The sequence below is a fragment of the Vidua chalybeata genome, chromosome 2 (genome assembly GCF_026979565.1).
Source record: "Vidua chalybeata isolate OUT-0048 chromosome 2, bVidCha1 merged haplotype, whole genome shotgun sequence".
Lineage (NCBI taxonomy): Eukaryota > Metazoa > Chordata > Aves > Passeriformes > Viduidae > Vidua > Vidua chalybeata.
In genome coordinates this window covers 65,298,794-65,319,243 of record NC_071531.1, presented here as the reverse complement: position 1 = coordinate 65,319,243, position 20,450 = coordinate 65,298,794, and the positions used below count along the sequence as shown (strand labels likewise).

Below are 20,450 nucleotides of genomic sequence, written 5' to 3'. Positions count from 1 at the left end.
TGCTTTCCCTATGCTTTTCAAATAATGGTAGTACACGTTCCAGCTAGCTTGGCTCAGCAGGCTTGAATTAGGCTTCATACAACTGGAGATCATGTAACACTTCTTGAAACAAGCTGTTTTATCCTGATTTTGCGAGAAGTACTATATCATTGTGTTAGTACTTAAAAGCAGTGGTTCAAAAAAGCTGATCAGCACAATCAGTTCTTCACTACTGAAGGAATATTTTGGTCTTTTCAACTCATGTACTGTTGAGGCAATAACACTTTTCTGTCAGTTACTAGTCTAGATGTGATCACTTACAGAAAAGCAAAAAGATCAATATATTGAATTAATGCTAAAATTAAAATTAACAAATTATAAAGTAAAACAAAGATTAATACAAAAAATTCACAATGGCAGCACAGATTTTTGGGGATGGGAGGATGGGAGTTTAGATTCTTGTGTTGTCTTTGAAGACTGTTAATCTCATGGCCATGCTTAGCTCAAACTGGGGAGTATTCCACAGTCACAGGAATGCAGAGGCAAAAACACAGATAATGACCCAGTAAGTCTTTGGCTTCCATTTCAGTTGTAAAAATAGTGATAGAATAATGGAATTCTGCACTTCAGTTATATGGAAGGTGTCTTTTCTCCTCTTCAGTGGTGGTTTGCTATTCCTACACAAGTACCACTTCAACCCCAACATCTACCCCTGTTCCAAGTGGCAGTGTAGCAACAGTGAAGTCCCCCAGACCTGCCAGTCCAGCCTCCAATGTAGTCGTCTTGCCAAGTGGAAGTACTGTTTACGTCAAAAGTAAGTGATACTAGCAACTAATTAACAAAAGGGAAAGAAAGGGAGAACATGGCTGAAGCATAGACTGAACTAAACACTACAACACTGGGCAAGTCATAAGGCCTTTGTGCCTTCATTTAGTCTAGAGAATGAATTTATTGCTTCCCTTTTTCAGATAAATAGTGTTCAGGATAAATCCACTCACTTCAAAATGCTGCAAGGAGCACTAAATCTACAAAGACAACAAGTGAAAAATATTTTGAAAATTAAATATAGACATTTCTGTATTTCAGTGAACTTCTGACCCATCTTGTTGAGAACTAATGCATAGTAGTCACTTAGTTAAATTAGAAAAGGTCCCTCTTTTCCACTATCACAGTTGCCATAGAATTTTTTTATTTTTGGATGCAGTTTGGCAGGGGTTTATGCTTACATACTATGTCTGGCCAGTTTGTGATTTACCTGGAAGTCAGTCTTAGTGAAGCTTGTGTTCCTTGGCAACTGTGAAAACTTCATACTAATTCCTACCAGAGACCCATCTTCATGTAATTAAATCTGGAAATCCAGGACATAGAATCCAGAAACTGTCTTTTTTCTTGAGTGTATGTGTCCCCATCTTTGTTTGGCTAGTAAGTCTGCTACTTCTAAAAGCAGATTATGTTCTCATATATATGGGGAGTTTGATTTTACTATTAAAATATTTTCTTCAGTTCTTACTTGATTCTATCAAAACAACAAGTAAAGATTAATAGTAGATAAATGCTATTTAGGAGTAGATAAATGCTATTTTTATGCTTGCTCTGTATACCTTTAATATTTTTAAAATTATTTAATTATTAAAAATATTATCTTTATGCTATATGTCTACATCTGTATAAGCTTCTAGCTAATCTGAAATGCCACTTAGTACATAAATATAATGTTACTTGCAAAAAAAACATTGTTAATGGCTCTGTCAACCCATGAAACCCATTACACTGAGGTTTTTAATTTTTCTGATCTATGCACTAATCACTTGCGTTTAGTTTGAAGATTCAGGGGAAAACATTCTTAACATATTAAAATTTTAATGTAGATTTTATTGAATTACTACATGGTAATGAGTATCAAATAAGTCTAGACACATGATACAGGCATGATCATTTTCATTGTCTGTCCCTAGATTTAATTTTTTCCCCCTACTTCTTGTGCTTCATTTTGTTATAGTTTTTATTTATTTTTTAAGGAATTGTATGTATTTCAGAGTGTGTTACATCGGTCACATTGATTTTAACAAATCTGCTTAGGAGCAGATTTGGGAGATCTTAGTTACAGGACTTTGCCACTGGTCTGTGATGTAACCTCTTCCAAGTCACAGTCTGATTGAGCCATTAACCTTTCCATGGCTCTGCTTCCTTACTTGTCAAGTGTGTCAAAGCTGTATTGCCTTTTAACTAAATGTCTGTGGGAAACTTTGTACAGCAATTTCTAAAATGAAATTATAAGAACAATATTCTTGCAAAATCCCAGCAATGAAAACAGGAGAAATGAGCTGTCCTTAACATAAAATAATGATCTTCTAGTTTAATGTTACTTTCTTATGGATTGGTTAATGGTTTTTTTTTGTGGATAAGGACCACAAACAAAGTTCTCTCTATTTCTTGGTGCCCCACCAAAACAGCTATGTCCTAACATGCTAGCTGCATGTGGATTTTGGATTTAAATGGATTTTGAGATTTTTAAATGACTGCACACATTCAATATGATTAGTGCACTCACAGTTACAAGTTTCTATAGTGCACTCACAGTAATATTTAGAAGCCTGTCCATAATAAAACTTAAAGTTACGTAATCAAACCTCTGCTATAGAGGGAGGTCACCACTAGGCTTATTCAGGGGCATAGAGTAAATTATTGATTAGAATATTTTGATTGATTGAGAATAGGATAAAATATATTGATTTGAAATCTGGTTTTATAGATCCACCCTTCACTTGTACTGCTACAGCCAACTAAAGCTACGTTTTTGAAGTTTGCTTGTCTTCCCTAGTTCAGTTTCCTGTCTCGTAGATACAGTTGTCAGCCTTTGGACATGTACCTGCAAATGAGCTGCTACTCCTACTGAGAGAGAATACCATTTTTCCAAAATTGCCTGTTGTGGTGCTGGACAGTTTCTTGTCCATGTTAGTTCTTGCATCTTCACTTTTTGAATGCCAGCATATTAATTTTAATTAGAGATTGGCCATAATTAGATATTGGCCCTAATTAGAGATTGACTACCAACCACATTTGCTTTGATTACCGGCAGGACTGCTTTTTGCTGTGATGGTGTTCTTTGTCTTTAAGCTCCAGGCACATGGAACAAGATTTTCAATCATCTTTTGCATAGACATGATCCGTTCAGCTTCTTTCTGATTGTTTTTCTTTTTAAATAGTTTGACACAGGTTAGCATGGTAAACATAAATAACAGGAGTGGAGATTTGTCAAGGTTGGAAGAGACCTTCAAGATCATCTAGTCCAACCATCAACCCCACACCATCATAATCACCCCTAAACTACATCCCCAAGTGTCTCAGATATCTCCTGAACATTTCCAGACTGTTGTCTCCCCAGCCAGCTTATTCCTATGCCTGACTATTCTTCCAGTGAGGTTTTATTTTTTCTAACACGTAATCTGGACGTCCCCTGGCACAATTTGATGCTATTTCCTCTCGTCCTGTCACTTGTTACCTGGGAGAAGAGCCCAACCCCCATCTGGCTACACCTTCCTGTCAGGGAGTTGTTGAGAGCAAGAATGTCCCCCCATAACCTCCTTTTCTCCAGTCTGAGCCCCCACAGCTTCCTCAGCTGCTCCTGCTGCTCCAGACCCTTCCCCAGCTCTGTTCCCTTCTCTGGAAGCGCTCCAGCACCTCAGTGTCTGTCTTGTCAGGAGGTGCCCAGAAGTGACCCCAGGACTGGAAGTACTTCAGCAGTTCCCGGCACAGGGAATGGTCACTGCCCTGGTCCTGCTGCCACACCAGTGCTGATACAGGCCAGGTGCCATTGTCCTTTCCCACCTGGGCACACGTGGCTCATATCCAGACACCTATTGGCCAGCATCCCCTTGTCCCTTCCTGCCTGGCCACCCTTAAGCCACTCTGCCCCCAGCCTGTAGCTCTGCGTGAGATGGTTGTGATCCAAGGGCAGGACCTTGGCCTTGTTCAACCTCATCCCATGGAACCAGCTTGTTCAGATCCTTCTGTAGAGCCTTCCTGCTTTCAATGCTACCAAGTAGCTGTGAGGTTTGCAAAGTTATTAACCTGTGCCTTTCCGTAATTTATGAAACTGTTGCCTACTTTGGCATGTTTCATTTGGATTTAAGATCCATTAATCATTCTGTTATCCTTTCCTGAGCTGAATATTGCAGTGGATTTTTTTTCTATGTGTGCAGTATATGATTGTGAGGAAGAAAGAACTCTCTTGAGCCTGGACTTCTATTGTTTTTCATTATTGTGTGTTAGATGCCATTTTATGTCTGTTGCACAAAATGCACCAAAGAAGGCAAAGGCTGATGAAGTGAGGATTGACCTTCACAGTTAAACTATATAATAAAAAAAAGAATTATATCTCAAGATGCTGTATTAAGGTGAAAGGCAGAAAGACAATGAAAGTAGGTGCAAAGGCTGAAGTCTAAGGAAACTATAGGGAGATAAACTTTGATAGTCCAGTTGCTGTAAACAACCACCACCAAAAAAACCCTGAAGTAGTGTAAAAGTTTAAACTAAAATGTGTGTGGCATGATCCTAATCCCCTTGCGTGTGTAGCTTCTCTAGTCAAACTTCTGTAGGCAGAATGAGAACCCTGTACTGGCTCTTATGTTCTTTTAATCTCTCAAACTAAATGAAGTAACCCAGTAACTGAGTAGCTTGGGGTTTTGGGTGATTTGTCCCTGATTCATGGCACTGGGTGTGGCCCATATCAAGGACTAAGAGCATCTGAGATGTGATACAGCTTGGTTGTGACCATAAGATGTAATTTATCTTTTATTTCTTTTTATCTTACTTGAAAGAGGGTGTAAGACTCAAAAAGGATGTAGTGTTTCAGAAAGCACTGAGATCTGCAGATAGGGGAAGCATAATTTAGAGAAAGTATTTCTTTTCCAGGTGTCAGCTGCTCAGATGACGATGAAAAGCCCCGCAAAAGACGGCGAACAAATTCTTCTAGTTCTTCCCCTGTTCTCCTGAAAGAAGTCCCGAAGACAGTGACTCCTGTCACTAAAACTATCACAGTGCCTGTAAGTGGGAGCCCCAAAATGAGTAATATAATGCAGAGCATTGCCAACTCCTTACCACCACATATGTCGCCTGTGAAAATAACCTTCACTAAGCCCTCAACACAGACAACAAACACCACAACACAGAAGGTATGTGGGGGAAGCTGCCAAATGTTACTTTATTCTGGTTTTATCAATGAATGAGATGTGATGTTTGACTCTTCCTTTCTATGATCTGACTAGCTGTTTTTTAAGGATTGCGCTTGGGATAAGGTAATCCCTCTTTAAAACGAACAAAGGGAAAACCAAACTCTTGTATGAGTTTAGTTCACCTGTGTGTGAAAGGACCTGGATTGACAGCCGTGGAGACTGAAGCCCTCTTTTTATCCACAGAACAGGTACAGCACAGGCAGCGGGAGTGCAAGCTTCCCCCAGACTGCCCCACCAATGTGCCTCAACCCTGACCTGAAGGGACCACTTCTAGGGATGAGAGGGGATTCAGTCTCCATGCTCATTCAATTCTTGGCCTGTCTGGTGAGACTGCCAACAAGGTTACCAGTTAGTACCATTTGTGGTGTTGGGTTTTGTGATATGGACACTAGTCCACTGAGAACTGGATCACATAGGCCACTGAACAGCCTTCAGATGGTAACAACTGTTGGTCAAAGGTAATCTTTCTTATTTATATTTTCCTTATTTATAATTACTCTTTGCAGTAGAAGAAATCCAGGACAGGTGGCATGGTTTCCCTTGCCAAGCCTTTTATCTAGACACTAGTTTTTTGGGATCTATAACACTTATTCTTGGAGCTGGTCAAAGTCCAGGGGCTATATTTTCCTTTCAGTACTAGTGTGCCATTTCTCATTCTACATTAACAGTGTTACAGTGGTCAAAATCAGTTGCATTATTTCAGCTGAGTGTGCCTAGGTTTCACCACAATGCAAAGTTCAGAAAAGGTTTTCCTTGTTTAAATTTTGTAGTGGACTTAGATTTTTAAGTGCCTAATCTATGGCATGACTATATTGCCATTATTTAGGAGGCATTTCAGTTGTGTCTATTTTTAAGATTAAAAAAAAAAAAAATAATGGTTCAGACCAAGTTCATTCTTGGTACAGTTATTTAGTACAGCAGACTTCAGGGAGAGGTAGGGTCTCTGTGGAATTAATTTTGCCTTGATACCAACAGACTTCTGTTAGGCTGGCCACTAACAAGCATTTTTTTCCAAGTGTGAGAATTTGACTATTGAGCTCAAACCTTTGCATGGTATTTGTCCTACTAGTCTTCTTAATTGCTTTATGACTCTTTTCAGATTAGCAGAGTTTCCATGTCTTGATTTTTGGAAACCTTAAAGCCAAGATTAACTGAAGTAATGTGTGATAAAGATCTTGGCTTTCTGACCTCTTCCCACTCGAGGGAAGATTCTTTCATTTGATTCACTGTTCTTTAACAATGTCCTTAATCAAATTTCATCTCTGAATACACGAGAGTATTAGAGAAATCCATGTTTGAGCATAAACCATCAAATTAAATTCAGTGCAGCAAGTCCACAGCAACTACAGGACTTAACCTATCCATCCTGTTGCACATTGGGGTTATAATTTATGCAGGAATAATTTTTTCCCTTAAACATGTGTAGGGTTGTATTAAGTATGGGTGTTACATATCATGGAAGTTAAAGATGGAGTGTACTAAGTCTCCAGAAGAGTGGACTGTTGATAGGACCTTTCCTGCAGTTATGCCTTTCCACTTGTTCTGACATGGAAATTTTAGAGTTCACTTTGCATTCTATTATTTGACTATCTTACTAATCTGCAATGACAGGAAAATCAGTACTTGTTTTGTTAGGCAGCCAGAATAGCGTTTGTATCTGAACTTGTCACAGTGCCCTCTTTTGTTGGATTTACATATTCCAAAATATATAACTGGATGATTTTGGTGGGAGAAATCCCCTTTAGTAGTTTTAAATTAAAAGTTAGTCTTGTTCATTCATATCCAACAGGACATTTCCAATTTGAGTGTAAGTTGTTAGATATGAATGAAATCTTTTGTTTCTGCATGCCACCCCTTTGAATTGTTTTGACATTTTAGTAGGTTGGAGGAAGATTTGTCATAACAGCTAATAATGTCACAGCTTGTAATAAAGTCACCTGTGTAGGACACAGAAGGAATCTAGCTAGTGATGTTTCTGGCAGTTATAATAAACTTATTTTTTCAGGGACTAAGTTTTGACATTTCTCAAAATAGAGCTGACAGGACTAAATTCAGTACATATTGGGAATTAGATTTTACTGTAACAGCTAGAACCATCAACAACAAAATTACCACCTTGATTTGTGTGTGTGTGTATGTTTAAAGTCAGGCAGTTTCTCTGCTGTAAAACATGGGATGCAGTTTTGGTATCCATGATGAGATTATTTGGATAATTTCAACATATACAACAGAATAGTATTTCAGAAATACAATGGTTGTGATTTGAACTTTAATACTTAAATTTTTACCTGAATTTTATGTTTTCTGGATATACTTAATGCATGTGAAAATAACCTTCACTAAACCTTCAACACAGACAACAAACACCACAACACAGAAGGTACTGAACTTTGCTCTGCTGTTAGTTTTGAAAGATGAGATAGAATAGACACAAACCTACTTAGTCACAATATAGCAGTCACTGTTGAACTGTAATGCTTTACAGGCTTTATTCTTTCCTTGATTAAATGCAGTTGACTACAGGAGTTGTGATTATGCCCAGTTTCATTCTACATATCTGTATTAGTTTTGATGCTGAACTTGCCCTGTTGTAGTATAGTTCATATTCACTCTAACCTATTATCTGCCTTTTTAACCTGCAAGTTGTCCTTTGACTGTGTTCCTAAATTAGTTACTCTGGGTGGAATGGAGCTGACCCTAAATTTCAGACAGTTGGAAGTATTCCTAGTGTAAACTGACAGTTTAAGAAACAGGATAAAACTCCAGAGGCATATCGTAGAATCCTTTCACTTCCAGTTCTCACACTAGAACAAGCTGTGTCATGTTCAGCTCATCTGCATGTTTGTAGCTTAAGAGCAATTTGAGAAAGGTGTTTTGATTAAATCAAAATTAGGCAGAATGCAAAAATAAGACTGCAGAGAAAATGTTCTCGCTGAAGAATGCAATCAAGTAGAAAAGCAGCAGAATGTGGAAACCTTGTCCTTCAGAGACTGGTTAGAAGTGGTCAACCTGCTATAGCTTGCAGGGTAGGAAGGTTTTAATTTTCTGAGATCAGGATATTAAAGATTTATCTGAGCAGCAGAGACCATCAAACTAAGAGCTGGTGCAAAAGGAGAGGCTGAACAAGCCATATTGGTGAAATTTGCTGCTTTTATTCCATCCATGTGGCTATTTCCCTTTTATTTATTTTTTCTTTTCTTATTTTTCTTTAAGCAACTTATAAACTTGTAATCTCTTGATTGATTTGTTGCTTAAGTCTATTTCTGGTACCATTATCATATTATTTCTTTATCAGGCAAGGTTTCAGTAGCACTTGGCTAGCAACATAAGACTTCGTGTGTGCTGACACAGGTTTTCTTTGCCCCTTTTGTGACTTCTTTTTTGATCAGCTTTTGTTTCATTGAATCATTAATAAGTTTAAATTTTCAAGGTTTTAATTAACAACATTTTTGTTGGGGCAACAGCATTATTAAAGTAATTTCTCAATATTCTTGCATGGTAAACTGAAAATGTATTTTTGTGCTTCTTTTTCTATTTTAACTATATAAGTACAAGAAGGGACATATAAGTTGATTAAAAGGATTTTTTTTTTAATGTAAACAGTCCCCATATTCAATACTTAATAAACGTTTTGTTTCCTAGGTGAATTGCACAAGGATAGACTTCTTCCAATGTCATGAATTCTGTGGTTTTCTATGTCAGATCAGATTCATGGAGTTGTAGTTGTAACTTGCACTGGGGTGGTGTTTATTCTCTTCAGACAAATCAGAAAGAATTTCTTGCTATTGAGAGCACTAAATAAAGCAGAAATTGCTTCAAACCTACAGCATTTTTCTTTCACTGATGAAATACTATTTACAGCCTTGTAGATCAAAAGCATTTCCCATTACTGACTCAGCAAATGCTTGTTAATGGTTAAAGAATAAAAAAATCGTCTATTTTCTCTCATTGCTGTTTCTTGATATTTTTGCAAGGTTTGGAAGAGTGACACTTAAAACTTGCTGGAAATCAGTTTCTCTTAAGATGGGTTTCAGGCTTCCTGGCCCAGTTTAATGAAGTCAAATTCATTCCTGTCTGTTTGCCTTCAGACATGAGATAATTCTACTTTAATTCAATAGTAATTTTCAGTGTTTTCCTTAAAAATCCTAATTTTAAGGAAATGTTTATCACCACTTTTTGAAAATAGTTGAAACTTGAGCAAATGTGATTGACAGTCTTAAAAGCTCTTAGTAAATATGTATCCCTAAAACTAAATAGACAGACATGTTACTGAAATATAGATGCAAGGAACAAATGAATTTCTTCTTGTTTTTTTTTTTCTTTTTTTAGGTCATAATAGTAACCACCTCTCCAAGCTCAACTTTTGTACCCAACATCCTTTCCAAGTCTCACAACTATGCAGCAGTTACAAAACTTGTCCCCACATCAGTCATTGCCTCAACTACTCAAAAGCAGCCTGTGGTTATCACTGCTTCCCAGTCCTCTGTGGGCAGCAGCAGTAGCTGCTCCACTCCCTCCTGCACTGCAAATACTATTGCTGTGACTGCTGTAGTGTCATCCACACCATCAGTGGTTATGTCAACAGTAGCACAAGGTATGGCAATTCTCTTATAAAGGCTCTTTCATTGAGGAATTGGACTTTGCATTGAGAATAGCACTGGGCAAATGCACTTTTTGATTACACATGAGTAAAGCACAGGACATGTGAAAGAAATCTGCTGATGAAACTAATCCAAGAGACTCCACAAAAGTTCCTGTTGAACTGTTTTCCTCTGCACTTAAACAGTTAATGTGCAGATTCTCTTTTTAAAGAGGATATGGTGTGGTGGTATGACCTAGCTCTAAAACAATATAACCTCAAAATGACTGGCTTCAAAAACTTTGTCTGGTGCATAGAAAAATGTTTATTCTTCAATATTTGAAGGTGATTGCATCTTTAAAAGCCCATTTTATAAAAACATGCAAAGATAACATCAAGTAAATACAACTTGCTAACATGCCCAGGTGACAATTCTGAAAGGTAGAAAAGTGTTTACACCTTTTTATTGGTATATTTTATCACCATGCCAGTTTTAAAGTCCTTTATAATTAAGACCTGAGTGGGCCTGATTAAATTTCTTAGGTTTCTGATTTCAAATTCCAACTGTGTATGCTAGCATGACTGTTTCAGCTTCACAGCCACCAGCTAGCATTTAAAAGGGAAGCTGTGAATGAAGGGGCCTTAGTGAGCAACACTTGAAAGAAAAACTGCCTGACAATTACTAGTGTCACATCACTATTTTTCCTGGTCTGTATTTTCCATTCTTCCATTCCACAAAACATTGGGTAGCCATATCAAGGCTGAGGAGGTATTTTCCTTTCCTATTGCTTGTATTAATATAATCAGATACTAATCTGTGGAGCAGAAGGGCTCACAGCAGGCTTTCATATTGTTTGAACTGTGGAGTCTTAGTTGGGTTTCATCATGGAGGAGGCTTTAATTCTAAAGTACATTAGGTGGAGTATCTCTCCAACACTTTTTTTTTTTTCCCAAGACTGTCAGTGTCATTGCAGAAGATGCTGGTGAAAAGTTTTGTGACATGAACTGGTAATATCTTCAAATGTAAACTTAAACTCATGAATGAAAATAGCTGCCCAAGGAAGTGGTTTAGTCATCTTAAATGATGCAGTGAGAAAAGGATTGCTTATTTAGATTGCCAGAATTGTACCTTTACTATGACTTCTGTCATTATCGCTGCCATCTGTTTCTGTTTTCCACTGCAACTGGGATTTAGTTAAAAAATGACTTCATAAGATATGGACTTTGTTTTGTTGTTTATGGATGCCTAGTTTAGAATTATATACAAAATCAGATTTTGCTGTAAATGTTGTGACAGCGAGGTAGGGGAATAATAGAAATAAGTAATAAGATTTATTTGGGAAGTTTGTCTTTCCATCTTTCTGTAAACTTCTTTTAATCACTTTTGCTTATAAGATCACCTAACCTAACAGCACAAAACAGGTGGCCCAATTTTATAACTTACATACAATTACTTGTTTTTTTTTTAAATGCCAAAGAACTCTTTTTCTAGGAGATACTCTCTTCCAGTGTTGATGGGTTTGATATTTGAGATCGTCCTAATGCCACCTTCTTGCAATTGTGATCTTACAGAATGTTTTGGGTTGAAAGGGACCTTAAAGATCTAGTTCCAGCCCCCCTGCCGAAACACCAGGGGCCGAAACACTTTCCACTAAACTAGGTTGTTATAAACGTTTATAAATACAAATATATCTATATTTAAAATACTTTCACTATAGGTATTGTCTTGAAGCTTAAAGATGAGACTTTGAAAATATTATTGAATTATTTGTATTACAAAAGATGCAGAAGTAGACTGGGTTTATGGTCTTTCCATTAGCTGCTGTTCTGCTGCCACATTGAAAATCTGTATAAAGCTCCATTGCCTCCTAACAGAGCACTTCTGCTACGTGGGAGCTTTATTTCCTCACATATATCAATGTATTTTTCGGTAGTAAAGATAATTGAAATGTAAGATTATTTTATAAATTACAGTATTTTTCTTTCTCATTGCACTGGTGAATCTTAAACCCTTTACTCTTTCACAGGTGTATCTACATCAGCAGTTAAAGTTGCCTCTACCAGACTACCTTCCCCAAAAGGTTTGGTTGGGAATCCAACTCAGATCTTGGCACAGTTTCCCAAACAGCATCAGCAATCTCCCAAACAGCAGCTGCACCAAGTCCAACAGGCCCAACAGCAGCAGCAGCAACCGCAGCAGCAGCAGCAGCTGGTGCCGTGTTCTGTAGCCCAGCAGCAGCCACAGCAGTCTCAGCTGCCAGCTGGCATCAAGCCCACCATTCAGATCAAACAGGAATCAGGTAGTTGATCTTGGGTCGCATTTATGAGGTCTGGCTGCAACTCAGGAAAGTAGGGCAGAATTCTGCCCCAAATGTTTATGGGGGAGTGGTCATGAAGGCATAATTTCTTGAGTACAGGATTTGGCTTCAAACATGAATATAAGTAGATAGTGAAGGATGTTTTAATGCTTTCAAGTAACAATAATTAAGGAATTTGGTTCTTTCACTCTTATTGTTTGGTTCAGGTGTTACAGACCATGCTTTAGGTATATATGTTTTTATCTTAGAGGTTGAGAGGTATGTAAATAACTTCAAAAGTAATGTGATTGGCAACCTGAAACACACCAGTTTTCTGAAGATCCAAGAGTTGTTCAACTATATCACCTGGAAAAAGAAGTTACTCCATGTTTTAATTATTTTCTTTTGTCCAGAAATCAAAGTGTACGTTTGAGATACTTGTCAAAACAAATACAGTTAGATCTTGAAGTTAGACTGGATTCTTTTTGTGATATTGATTCATTCAGCTGACTTTGGGCAAGTCATGTTATCTTTCTTTCTTGGCTTTTCTCTGCCATAGCAGACAGTTTTTATCTCAGCAAGAAGTAGTAAGAAATAAAGTTTGCAAAGTTAGCCAATTCTCAAATTTAAGTGCTATAAAAGTGCAAAGTATTTTTATGTATAATAATATAAAATCAATATTTTATTTTAATCCTGTCAGTAAAATTCTTATTTTATATTATACTATTTTGATAAAATAATTTAAATAGACCATGGAATGAAAAAATAAACAGCCCTACTTGTGTCCTTTGATAAAACTACCTTTTGGATTATAGGACCATTGCTTAAGAAAAATAGTAGCTACTAATTAAGACATAAAAAAGGCTTCCAGCCACTGAATAATATCAACGTGAGCTTCATTTCCTCGTCTTCTACAATGAATTTAGGCTTATTGTGCTTTTTAGTTAAAAGTTTCTTTGGAAATACCATCTGATACAAATTCTTTCTGGAAGATGTGAATCAGTTTTCATGGAGACTTCACTTTTTATCCAGTTTTGTGTTTGGATGATGCAGAGACTTCAATTTCTCTTTCAATATGGAGCTTACTTGCTCTATACTGCTTTTATAATCAGTGTAGAGAGAAGAAAACATCTGTGGAGGATGTTCCAAATCTCAAGTGGACAAAACTTTTCACCTAGAAATACTTGTGTGCAAACATAAGTGCTTCATCTAGATGGGATTCATCCAGGCTGTGTGTTCCATGGCATTTGGCCACCACAATGCAATGCATTTACCTCATAATGGAACAAATCATAAGATGCACATCTCCTGGATGTACTTTTGAATAGTTGTTGTGAATTCACTGGTTTGCAACTGAGAAGTAAGTCTCACAGAGGTACCATTCCCCAACATAAAATGAAGAGAGAGGAAGCAGAATCCTGGTGCTACTAAGGTGCCCTCATCCTTCATTCTTGCTGATTCTACTCGTAGCTTAAGCCAAATTTCTTTGTGGCTTTAAGATAACCAGTTAATCAAGGGGAAAGAGAGCAGTTTACTTGAAGTAACCTTCCCTAGCCAGTGTCACAGTTACTTCCTTATAGTCACTAATACTCCTTGTGCAGAAATTGTTTTTAATTTATTCAGGATGGTAAAGTTTGTCTAGGCTTATGACACATTAGGATTTATAGACTGAATTTATGAAGAATTACTTTGCTTCTAGATGGTTCATTTTATATGAACCTATTCAGTCTTGGTTGTAACCTGTTGGCTCCTGGGAAGGTTCTGGTTTTTTGTATCATGGACCAGGAAAAATAAAAAATAACGTCAACAAATCAGTGATGGAATGGACAGTGGAAGTACTAGGAACTGAAACAGGCACATGAAAGGCAATGATGACAACGATTACTTTCTTGGTATTGCAAAACAAACAAGACCCAACCAAAACTAAGAAAAAAAAAAAAAAAAAAAAAAAAAAACACCAAAAAAAACCCAAACCAAAACCAAACTCAAAAATTAAATAATTTTTTTCATGATCAAGAATATATGGGCTCAGAATTGAAGCCTTGTGGGGCTACTTGCCCACTAGGTCTCTGAGAAAGCATTTCAGAAAGTAACTTATCGTGCCTGTATTTTAACAGTGACCTTTCTCCTTTCCTAGGTGTTAAAATAATCACTCAACAGGTGCAGCCCAGTAAAATCCTTCCCAAACCAGTTACAGCGACCTTGCCCAGCAGTAGCAATTCACCCATTATGGTGGTTAGCAGTAATGGGACTATCATGACAACTAAACTGGTCACTACTCCCACTGGTAAGTTATGGCTCTGAGAAGGGAAGGGAGGGTAAATCCAGACATACAGGTGACCAAGCATGGTTTCCTAGGGTTAAAAAAAAGGCACTTACCTCTTCTGAACAGTGGGCACAACGGCACATTCACAGTCCTCTTGTTATTTATTCTAGATCAGGATTTTTGCAGAGTACTCTTTAATTCTACTGTTTGAATTGGTACACAAAAATACCATTATTCTCTCCCCACCGGATTTATTTTAAAGGAAGTTTTTTATGCAATCTATACAGATACTTTGCACTTCTGTAGTACCTTATATTACATGATTTATACTGATTTAACTCAAGCAGACATGTCAGCACCATTCCTGTTTTGCATAGATGGACTTTAAAAGACATGTGACTTGCTCATAGTCCTGCAGTGAATTTATAAAAAGATCAGTGAGTTAAAATTCAAGCTCCCAGTGTTTTTCTGAGCATCTGGTTGTATTTGTGTTTCTTATAGATAATAATGCAGACTGTTCTGATTGTAAACTTGCATGAGGAAAACTTAAAAGGTAGCTTTATCCTGGTTTTCAGAAAACTCTGAATTTCCTTATTTTTTTTTAGCATGGGCTGGGAATATTAGAACCATGAAATTGTTATGGTTGGAAAAGCCCTCTAAGATCATCAAGTCTGACCATTAACACAGCACCAACATGTTCATCCCTAAAAACCTTGTCCCAGGTGCCACATCCCCATGGCTTTTAAATGCTTTCAGGGATGTTGATTCCACCACTTTCCTGGGCAGCTTGTTCCAATGTCTGACCACCCTTCCCATGAGCAATTTTTTCATAACATCCTACCTGAACCTCTCCTGGTGCAGCTTGAGGCCATCTCCTCATGTCCTTAGCATAAACTAATGGTTAATACTCTGTTTATAACTTTTTAAGTACTCCACAGATACATTTTTGAGTACATTAGAAAAAAAACAAATGTTTTGCAGTTCATTTAGTTTGTAAAATCTATGCTGTGCTCTCTTGGATGTGAACACACCTTTCTTGATGAAACAAATTGCTTTCCTCTTTGATCTTTAGCAATTAAGGGAACTATCTGCAGCATTACAAGCAGAATGGAATTTCAGTGTTTGTGTAGCTGTTGCTGTTTTTGAACAAGTTTCTTTTGTGGACTCAGTTCTCTTTGCATTCAGAAAAAGACTAGCTCTAAAAACCAGCATTTATACTATGTTGAGAGGTTTCTTTTGTGCTGCTGTATACTAAGTCCGTGAAATAGCATCATCATTATAAATCACAATTTTTTCTAAGGGTGTTACTTAAACTAATCATTGGTGGTTTTCTTTATAAGCAATCTATCATATAGGAGAAGTGTCATTCCTGAGAGGAAGGGATGAATTCTGGTCATGTCATCAGATGCCTGACTCCTGAGCATCTAAGGGAGCAAGAGGCAAACATACAAGCAGAATCTGCACATCTATTGAAAATTACAGTCTTGCACACAAGGATATGAATTAAAATAAGGCAGTCATGGAACATTTGTTAAAATACTCAGAAGACTCTTATATTCAATTTAAATTTAGTATATACTTGGATATTGCCCTGTGGATTTAAAAATTACTAGAATAATTTTAAAGGGTGATAATAGATTGCAGGCTGGAATATCTTTGAATAAATCTGACACTTTTATCCTAAACAAACATATTTTTTCCACAAATATTAGTAGAGGATTATGTTGTAACAGTGAACATTTTTTCTCTCTCTTTGAAACAGGAACTCAAGCAACTTATACACGGCCAACGGTGAGCCCCTCTCTGGGAGCTCGGATGGCTGGAACTCCAGGGGCTGCTACTTATGTGAAAACTACAAGTGGTAGCATCATTACCGTAGTACCAAAATCACTGGCTACTCTAGGAGGAAAGATCGTCAGCAGTAACATTGTTTCTGGTAGGCATATGGGTACTGTTGTTACTGGTAAGACTTTTATTTCAAAAGTAACTTCGGGCTTGTTTTAATTGTTCAGGACTTTTCTGTGAGTTACATGCTCAAATAGTTATTAGGACCTTTGTTGGAGAATTCAGAGGAAAAATAGCTGAGCATGAAGAAGAAGGTAATTAGATAGAAGTTTGAAGGTGGAGTGTTCCTAAGGATTGTGGTAGTTCTTGTGTTTAGAAGGAAACAGCAGATATGAAGGAAAACTGGGAGGGAAGAGAAATATGGGGTGGGGACTAGTATGTTGTACAGAGGATGGAAAGATCAGAAAACACTATTGGCCCAAATTCAAAACATTTTATAATCTCAGTGCTGCCCTTCTCTGTTCCACTGCATATCCAAAGAACTGGAATAAAAATGGACTGTGTATGTTAAATTCAGCTACGCAGTCTCCACCTTATTTTGATATTTTACCAGTGGCAGCATGTCTTTCCTTTAGGCCATGTTCTGCCTTAAGCTTTCCCTCCCAGCTTTATGCAGACTGTGCTGGTTGTCTTTGTTATTCTGCTGATTAGCCCTTGGTCTCCCTGCTGGTTATGTGCTGGTACAGGTCGCCCATAGAAGCTGTAGCTGCCCCAGCCCTGGAAGTGTTCAAGGCCAGGTGCGATGGTGCCTGGAGCAACCTGGTCTAGTGGAAGATGTCCCTGCCCTTGACAGGGGTGGAACTGGATGAACTTGAAGGTCCCTTCCAACCCAAAGCATTCAGTGGTTCTATCATTCTAAAGATCGGGTTTCTTTGGGACCGAGACCAAGCACACTAATACCAGTAACAATTTCTTGTATATGTTTAGGACTTCAACTTTGTTTAGCAAAGACCCGACAGGGTACGTGCCAGCTCCAGTCACTGCAAGGTGCTGCACAAGCTATCCAGTAAACACACTCTTGGGCTGTAATTTGATAGAGGAGTTTTACAGGTTTTGATTTCCACAGAATTATATTTAGTGACGATACAGCATCTTCTTTGGCAACAATTAACTTTTTTTAGCCTGTTGTGGGTGTGGTGAATTGTTAAGACAATTTCTAAATTTTGTAATGAATTATACACAAGTGGAAGTATTCTCCTGAGCAGCAGCTAATGTGGGGAAACCTGTGAGTGATCCTGATGAGGATAATAATGGTTGTCCTGAAAGAACACAAGTTTGGAAATCATGCCTGCTTTTTTCTTTTTGTTTGCTTAATTGTTTTTGCCAAGGGAGCAGTCTTTAGATGCCTCTGAAGTCAGTAGGATTAAATAAATTATGTCTTAAATAAATCTTGTCTCAGCATGTCTTCCCTTTCCCAGAATTGGTAGAATTGTTAATCTGAAATAGGTTGTGAAGAATCTACAGGCATGACTAATGGGTAGAAGGTAGTAAAGGGAATCCTTGGGTTTGCAGCTCTGTTGTGACTAAATGGTGCTTTCCTCTGGAGAAAGGAGAAATCGTTGATAAAAAGCTGTCTGAGTAGCTGATGGCAGCTACTCAGTCTGGTAGCACTGATGACTGACTCCAATGTATGTACTTTTGTAGACTGTGGAAGGCTGACCAGAATTACCTGTCAATGCAGGTAACTAAAAGCCTTATGAAGGGAATGGAACTAATTAAATCCTAGCATAGGAACAGGAGCCAGGACAGCTCTTCAAAAAACAAACAAACAAAACCACACAAAAAACTAAAATAAAACAAAAAAAACCAAAACAACTAACAAAAAAAAAAATCACAAAAGAAAAAAGAAACCCCAATCCACAAAAAAACACAAAACCAACACACTTCTAAACTTAACTTTTTTGGACTGGCTGTGAAACATAAATTTTCCTTTTTTTCTTCTTTCAATCCTCTGTTCATCACTTACATTACAACAGAAAGAGGTAGTGTTTCTCTTGACTGGAGATACATCCTTGGCACGTAGATTCTGCTGCAGAGATCATCTGTAGAAGAGTATTTGTCTGTGCAAATAGGACCTTGAGCTGAATATTATTGATTCCTTATCCCACCCTAACTCCAGCCTTTTGAAAGTTCTACATGTTTGCCTGAGAAAGCTGTATTAATCTGCTCTGTAACTTGTGAGAGGGGGTTGCCTATCCTCATGTAGAATACATTATGTTCCCCTGAGCACACCTGTTTATACTGTAGGTGAAAGATTTGTTGAGTTGGCATGTAATCTTTCCACGTTGACTTGAGTGACATGAATTCCCATTCCAAATGCTGCTGGTTTCTTGATGTGCTGTCAGATTTAAATACAATGATTCCTCTATAGCTCACCAACTTCTATGGTGAAAGGAAATATACAAAATGTGACAAACAGCACATTATTTTTTTTCCTACAAAAATTTAGGAACTACGACCAAAATCACTACCATTCCAATGACATCAAAACCCAATGTGATTGTTGTGCAAAAAACTACTGGAAAAGGAACTACAATTCAAGGGCTTCCAGGCAAAAATGTTGTCACAACACTGTTGAATGCTGGGGTAAGTAATTGTTTCAAGTCTCAAATTGAGAGCATAGTGACAAGCTGTATGGTGGCTGCTGCTTGTCCTCTATTCTGCTAAAGGCTTAATTAAAATCAAACTGTGCATGAGCTCCTAAACAGATTCGGCATGCCTTAATGTCAGGGATCTTTGAAAACTGACTGTGGTTTGCAGAATATGCTTAAAGCAAACTGGGGATATTTTCAAAGATAAAGGAAAATATAAACTTTAGAACTTTTTTCCCATGGATAATGACTTCGTATTCCTGAAGCAATTAAGTAGATGAAAATTACTAGTCCTGTGTTAATAAATAGCATCTCAAGCCATTTTTCATTTGGGTATAAAGGGCAGTCGGGGAACCACTTTCAATTAATGTGGTATGTAACATTGTGGCATCCTGTGCCCTGGGTACTGCATAGTGGTGAATTATTTTTTGGATAACCTGAGGTATACCTAAGAATAAAATCAAGTTTCTAGCATCAACTGAGCTTATCTGTAAGTACTAGTAAATAAAAATTATCAATGTTCCTAGATAAAACTATGAGATTTAATGCCTTATTCATGTAAAATTTGAAAGGCTGCTTGAGTAGCAGAACTTCTGAAAGGTTTTTTAAAACCTTTTATGATTTTTTTTTAATTTTTGAACTTCCCTAGATTTAGAATTAAAGGTGTATTTGCAGACAAGTGGAAATACTATGATGCTACACAATAATAGCTACCAAAATGGGATTGTGTTTTTGAAACAAGTATGGTTTGGGGGGTTTCCAGCTATTTTATGGATATTGGTAGGAACTGGCTACTAATGTGTTACTCACTTGGTTTGTTATGGTGCAGAGCTTAAAAAAACATGCTCAATGTATTTGCACTTCTTAAGCTATCAGGAGTCTAGTCATATGTAAACACTATTCTGTAGTCAGATGATTCCTGTGAAACCACTGTGAATCTTCATTTTTTGATGAAGTTAACTTTTAACTGAAAAAAAATCCATACATAATTAATGTCTTGGTCCTGTAGACAATGCAAAAATCTATATTTAAATAATTTCTTTTAGAATCTCAATTTAAATAATTTTTTTAGAATCTCAGTTCAAGTTTTGTAGATGTCTTGCCAAAGTTAGTGTTAACAGAAATCGGTGATCTTAAAAAAACATTTGTGAAGGATTTGAAGAAAGTTCCAATTTTAAAAACTTCATGTCTTTTAGTTACTTCTTTTTATTCATCCCTTCAAAGCTGCTTGAAAGATAAGGTAATGGAAAAGTGGATTTTGGTAGCTTTTTCCATTCAGAACCATACGATTTTTTGTTCTTGGTCATCCAGTATATTTTCTATCAAATAAATGTAGTTGTAGCAGCAGATTTATTTCATGGTACACACACTCACATATAACTGTATTTTTTTTGAAAATTGGATCTCAGTGAACAATTCCATTAAGTTAATCTGTAAACTTTGACTTCTCTACAGGGGGAGAAAACTATTCAGGCAGTGCCAGCAGGAACAAAACCTGCTATCATCACTGCCACAAGACCCATCACAAAAATGATTGTTACACAGCCAAAAGGAATAGGGTCCACGGTCCAGCCAGCCACCAAAATCATCCCAACTAAAATTGTTTATGGTCAACAAGGGAAAACACAGGTACAGTGAGGAGCACTTTCTGTCTTGGAA

General features: G+C 37.3%; 1 protein-coding gene across 11 annotated transcripts in view; it reads left to right on the top strand.

The window, feature by feature from the left end:
• The window catches only part of EMSY (EMSY transcriptional repressor, BRCA2 interacting), a 41,513-nt gene that overhangs the window by 8,497 nt on the left and 12,566 nt on the right, over nt 1–20,450 (top strand). For 6 of the 11 annotated variants that reach the window (XM_053933029.1, XM_053933045.1, XM_053933020.1 and 3 more), the window contains 8 exons: nt 641–793; nt 4,894–5,153; nt 9,543–9,807; nt 11,820–12,092; nt 14,227–14,376; nt 16,118–16,291; nt 18,650–18,786; nt 20,247–20,420. In XM_053933029.1, coding sequence (XP_053789004.1) covers nt 641–793; nt 4,894–5,153; nt 9,543–9,807; nt 11,820–12,092; nt 14,227–14,376; nt 16,118–16,291; nt 18,650–18,786; nt 20,247–20,420 — 1,586 coding nt within the window. The remainder of the gene's footprint in view (nt 1–640; nt 794–4,893; nt 5,154–9,542; nt 9,808–11,819; nt 12,093–14,226; nt 14,377–16,117; nt 16,292–18,649; nt 18,787–20,246; nt 20,421–20,450) is intronic. The other 5 variants (XM_053933079.1, XM_053933088.1, XM_053933108.1 and 2 more) reach the window with 3 other exon arrangements.